Raw genomic sequence first — 6,010 nt, forward strand, 5'->3', positions numbered from 1 at the left:
AAAAAAACATTTATTAGGTATTAGAAAAAAAAATAAAAAAAAATAAACAAACAGAAAGAAAAGAATAGCTGTTAATAAAAAATCCAAAAACGACAAAAAATTAAAAAAAAAACGTTGGAGAAGAAAAAAACACGTGCTAATAATAATTTTTGTTATAAGTAGTAATAACCATTAACCATTAGGTATTAGTAAAAAATCTAAAAAACAACAAACAAAGAGAAAGAAAAGAATAGCTGTTAATAAAAAATCCAAAAACGCCAAAAAATTTAAAAAAAACGTTGGAGAAGAAAAAAACACGTGCTAATAATAATTTTTGTTATAAGTAGTAATAAACATTTACCATTAGGTATTAGTAAAAAATCTAAAAAAAAAACAAAGAGAAAGAAAAGAATAGCGGTTAATAAAAAAATCCAAAAAACGCCAAAAAATGAAAAAAAAATTAGGTATTAGAAACAAAATAAAAATTAACAAAGAGAAAGAAAAGAATAGCTGTTAATAAAAAAATTCAAAAAAAAAACGCCAAAAAAATTTAAAAAAAAACATTAATCATTAGGTATTAGGAAAAAATGTAAAAAAACAAACAAAGAGAAAGAAAAGAATAGCTGTTAATAACAAATCCAAACAACGCCAAAAAATAAAAAAAACGTCGGAGAAGAAAAAAACACGTGTTAAAATTTTTTTTAAAATTGTGATTTTTTATTTTTCAAGTTTTTTGGTGTTGGTTCCAAAAATGTCAAATGTTTCAAATTCTTGAAACCAGTTTTTAAAAGTGTAAAGTACAATTTCCGTGAGCTCTTAATCACTTATCTTTGTTTTTATGACACTTATTCAAGTTCGTGTTCGGTTTTTCGCACTGGGAATCACATTTCTTACACTATAAAACAGCAACAAATCGACTTTTCATCAGTCACTCGTTGAGAAGATTTCAACAATTCAAAATGCAAAAAATCGTAATCATCGCCGTGTTGGCACTTGCTTCAGCCGCCCCTAAAGATCTTCTGCCAAAACCGGAAGATCGTCAAAGGTAAAAGTCTCACTTTATTTCTGATCTCACTTTATATTTTAGAGAAACGAAATGGCACTTTGAGGACCCGGGAGTCCTCAATCTCCAACACCGTGAAAAAGTCTTAGAGAATGGCAACCACCGAGTTGATGCAACTGGAAAATTCGAGAAAAATTTCGTCAACAGAGATGCCCCAACTGTGCTTGGAGGAAGAGTAGATTATCAAAATAAGCCCAGTAATACTGCTTTGGGGGTAGAAGCACTCAATGCGGGCCGTTTTGGCACTCAAGTTGGGGTTGAAGCAACACGAAATCTTTTCAAAGACAGAAACAGTGCCTTGGATGTTGGGGTTAACTATGGGCAGCGGTTTGGGGGACTTGGGGGAAGGAGCGAACCCGTGTTTGGGGGATTCATCAGAGGAAAATTTTAATAAAAAATGTTCACTTAATATTAATAAAATAAGAAACGTATTTTTAATCAATTTTCTAAAAAAATATTTATTTTTTATTTTTTCTAAGTAGATTTTTCGTAAAAAAAGACGGAAACAATTAAAAAAAAATAAAGTGGAGAAACGTGAAGAATTAAAAGAAAAATGAAAAAAATTACTAAGAAAAGAAGTGGGAAGACTAAAGCGTCAATAGATGTTTAAAAAAYGAGAAGCAAAAAAAACGAAAAAAAGAGACATTAAAAAAAAAAGGAAAAACTATTAAATCATAATGAATTACAAAAGGAAGTTACTTCTGAAGTTGGCATCCAATTTTATGCACTAAAATTTATTTGTTATTTTTGTTAAGCTAATTGACTTTAAAATAAAAATTTGACATTGATTAGCCCCTTTTTTAAAAAATCACAGTCAACAGGTCACAGAAACTGGTTTTAAAGTGCAGTTATTAAAAAAAACAATTTCTTAACACTACAGAAAGCGCTAATTTAAATCATTTCAAATGTTTTACAGAGGACAATTTTAATAAAAAATGTTGATACCAATAAATGAAGAAATGCATTTTTAATCAATTTTCTAGATATCTGCGTCCAAAAAATCACTTTTTTCAGATTTCTAAATAGGTTTTTTCGTAAAAGAGACACAAGGAGAAAATTAAAAAAAATAAAAGTAGAGAAACATGAGAAAATTAAAGCAGAAAAAAATAACTAAGAAAAGAGGAAGAAATAATGAAAAGCATTAATAAATGTTTTAAACAAAATAAGTAAAAAAAAGAAAAAGAAGAAATGTTGGAAAGAAAAATACCTGTTCAAAAAATAAGAAAAACTAATAAATAATAATAAATCGCAAAAGCAAGTTGTTTCTGAAGTTGAAATCCAATTCTATGTACTAAAATTTATTTATTGTTTTTAAAATAATTGCAGTTTCTTATTCCCCTTTAAAAAATCTTTACAATACAGAACGCATTGATTTATGTCGAATGTTTCACAAATAATAAAACTTTTTAATAAAAATTATTTAGGAAAAACAAAAGTGGTTAAACGTGAGAAAATTTAAAAAAATTAAAAAATGACTAAGAAAAGAATAGGGAAGATTGAAAACCAAAACAAAAAACGATAGAACTCTATCAATAGATGTATAAAAAAATAGAAATAAAAACATATTTGAAAAAAAAAGAAAAACTATTAAATCATAATGAATTTGTTGCTTCTGAAGTTGGCATTTAATTCTGTGCACTAAAATTGACTAAAAACAAAAATTTAACATGGATTAGCACGTTTTTTATGCATTTTTAATCAATTTTCTAGATATTCCCAAAAAATCAATTTTTTGCATCTTTTCGCAGTATGTTTTTACGTAAAAAAACACAAGGAAAAAATATTAAAAAAATAAAAGTGGAAAAACGTAAAAAAATTAAAGTAGGAAGAAATTAAATGTCTAAAAATAGAAGGAGAAAGAATGAAAACTAAAATAAAAGACGAGAGATCTCTAAAACATCAATAGATGTGTAAAAAAATACGAAAAAATAATAAACAATAATAAATTGCAAAAGCAGTTGCTTCTGAAATTGACAAATTTACTTATTACAAAAAAATAAGTTTTTTAATGTTACTTAACACTAATAATTCAATAAAAAATTGTTAAAATAAAAACTTCCAATTCATTCGACCCATTTTTTTTTATTTTTTCAAAATAGATTTTTCGTAACAAAGATGGAAAAAAATGTCAAAAAAATAGTAAAAACGTGAGAGTATTTTTAATAAAATTACTAAGAAATGAAGTGGGAAGATTGAAAAACAAAACATGCTTAAAAAAAAGAAGTAGGAAAAAGAAAAAAAGAAATATTTGAAAAAAAGAAAAACTATTAAATTACATATAAAACACATTTATGTACTATTTTTGTATTTTGACTTTGAATACAAAAATTTAACATCTAACACTACAGAAAGCGCTGAATAAAAAATCCACTAGCTATACAAAATTCTAGTAACTTGCGTCGATATACGATAAAAATCAGCTTGTCTGGTTGTTTCGAAATCGAAATAAATAGCCCCAAAAGTGTCCATAAATCGCAAAAATCTCCATCTTTTCAGTATGCACGTGAGGGTGTTTTCCTTGTAGTTCCCGAGAACCGAATAAAACAGTTTTATTTCGCATGCATAATCGCAAAACTGAGGTTCTTGTGTAAGTAGATGTTCTTTAGCGCATGTATTTTTCATATTCAGAAACATCGCCTGGCAAAAACACTAGAGGGTGGGTGGATTTCAGTCGACGTGCATTCCATACACAAAACTCGAACCGTTTCAGTGACGTTCGTGACCGGATATGTGGCGGAAATAAGTCCAAAAAATACAAACAGAAAGAGACATAACGGCGTTTGCACGTTTAATTACAAACAGGAAAACTAATTTAAACAAATTGGTCCCTTGCCAAAACTAAACACCTCCTGAATAACAATCGCTCGAACTGAAAAAAAAATTATCTTTTAAGATAAAGAGTGTGGTTTCGATACCCTCGAGATACGTAAGAAGGGGAAACTTGACATGTTACAGCCTCTCAGGGACAAATTGATTCCTGCGACGTGCTCAGGGTGGTTGCAACCCTTAAATAAACATGTCATTCGTGCGTTGGTCACGCTAAATAAAAGCCGCCACCTGAAAATCGCAACTGAATTTCGTTTCAGCATTAAACTGGATTCTTGGAAGTTTTTAATTCAATTTCGTGTCTTTGAATTTGGAACGCTCGCAAGGGAGGGAGGATTTTCAGTGTTTTTCATTCATTTAGGTCATAAATTGAGCCCCTGCAAACGACCGAATCCTGGTGGTGTCTCTTGGTGCGGAAGATTTATGTCTGAGATTTTTCTCCCCTTATGGTGAATCTATTCACCTTGTAAGAGATTTTTCAATATCTCCCTTGACCGCATTTGAAAAAAATCACAAAGGAATTTATTTTTACGAGGATTGGCCGTGAAAATTTTAATTCACCCTTGCCCTTCTTTCATTTTGAGTGGAAAAAAATACACACGGGGGTATTATTTCGACATCGTCGGGGCTAATTTACTCGGGGTTGGGGCCAGATGGTGGCGAGTCGATTAGGAACTGACCTTTAGTGCGATTTTTGCAACAGATGGGACGACGCCGGCAAAAACATCTCCATTTCGTGATCGGAAAATTTCAATATTTTATCAAATACGTGATTTCTCTCGACTATAAAATAAATGTAAAAAAAATAATGGCAATTTTAGTGCACAAAATTAAATGCCAACTTCAGAAGCAACTTCCTTTTGCAATTCATTATGATTTAATAGTTTTTCTTTTTTTTCTTTACTTCTTTTTTTTAAGCATCTATTGACGCTTTCTTTCCTTTTTTGTTTTGTTTTTCAATCTTACCACTTCATTTCTTAGTAATTTTTAAATTTTTTTGACAATTGTTTCCGTCTTTTTTACGAAAAATGTATTTAGAAAAAATAAAAAAAATTTTGGTCGAATGAATTGGAAGTTTCGGTTTGAACAATTTTTATTGAATTATTAGTGTTAAGTAACATTTTTTGTAATAAGTAAATTTTAGTACTTACATAAAATTGGATGTCAACTTCAGAAGCAACTGCTTTTGCAATTTATTATTGTTTATTAGTTTTTCGTATTTTTTTACACATCTATTGATGTTATAGAGATCTCTCGTCTTTTATTTCAGTTTTCATTCTCTCTCCTTATATTCTTAGACATTTTATTTCTACCTACTTTAATTTTTTTACGTTTTTTCACTTTTATTTTTTTAACATTTTTTTCTTGTTTTTTTTACGTAAAAATATACTTAGAAAAGATGCAAAAAATTGATCTTTTGGAAGTATCTAGAAAATTGATGAAAAATGCATAAAAACGTGCTAATCAATGTTAATTTTTTATTTTTAAAGTCAATTTTAGTGCACAAAATTAAATGCCAACTTCAGAAGCAAAAAATTCATTATGATTTAATAGTTTTTCTTTTTTTTTAATATTTTTTATATTTCTATTTTTTTATACATCTATTGACACTTTAGATTTCTCTTGTTTTTTGCTTTGGTTTTCAATCTTCCCTCTTCATTTCTTAATCATTTTTTAATTTTTTAAATTTTCTCACGTTTCTCCACTTTTGTTTTTTCTAAATAATTTTTTTCTTGTGTTTCTTTTACTAAAAAATTAATGGGATTAAACATTTTTTATTAAAAAGTATTATTTTTTGTGAAACATTCGACATGAATCAAAGCGTTCTGTATTGTAAAGACTTTTTAAAGGGGAATAAGTAACTGCAATTATTTTAAAAATAATAAATTAATTTTAGTACATAGAATTGGATTTCAACTTCAGAAACAACTTGCTTTTGCGATTTATTATTATTTATTAGTTTTTCTTATTTTTTGAACAGGTATTTTTCTTTCCAACATTTCTTCTTTTTCTTTTTTTACTTATTTTGTTTAAAACATTTATTAATGCTTTTCATTCTTTCCTCCTCTTTTCTTAGTTATTTGTTTCTGCTTTAATTTTCTCATGTTTCTCTACTTTTATTTTTTTTAATTTTCTCCTTGT

General features: G+C 27.9%; 1 protein-coding gene across 1 annotated transcript; it reads left to right on the forward strand.

Annotated features, from left to right (window-relative positions):
• The first annotated feature begins 868 nt into the window (after positions 1–868).
• LOC123004616 lies at positions 869–1,830 on the forward strand. Its single transcript, XM_044397946.1, has 2 exons — positions 869–1,024; positions 1,067–1,830. Exons 1-2 carry the CDS (start codon positions 939–941, stop codon positions 1,431–1,433), a joined length of 453 nt encoding a protein of 150 aa, XP_044253881.1. The 5' UTR covers positions 869–938; the 3' UTR covers positions 1,434–1,830.
• The last annotated feature ends 4,180 nt before the right edge of the window (positions 1,831–6,010 follow it).

The sequence above is a fragment of the Tribolium madens genome, unplaced genomic scaffold (genome assembly GCF_015345945.1).
Source record: "Tribolium madens isolate multiple individuals breed KSU strain unplaced genomic scaffold, Tmad_KSU_1.1 Scaffold_20;HRSCAF=117;Tcas5.2_LG4, whole genome shotgun sequence".
NCBI lineage: Eukaryota > Metazoa > Arthropoda > Insecta > Coleoptera > Tenebrionidae > Tribolium > Tribolium madens.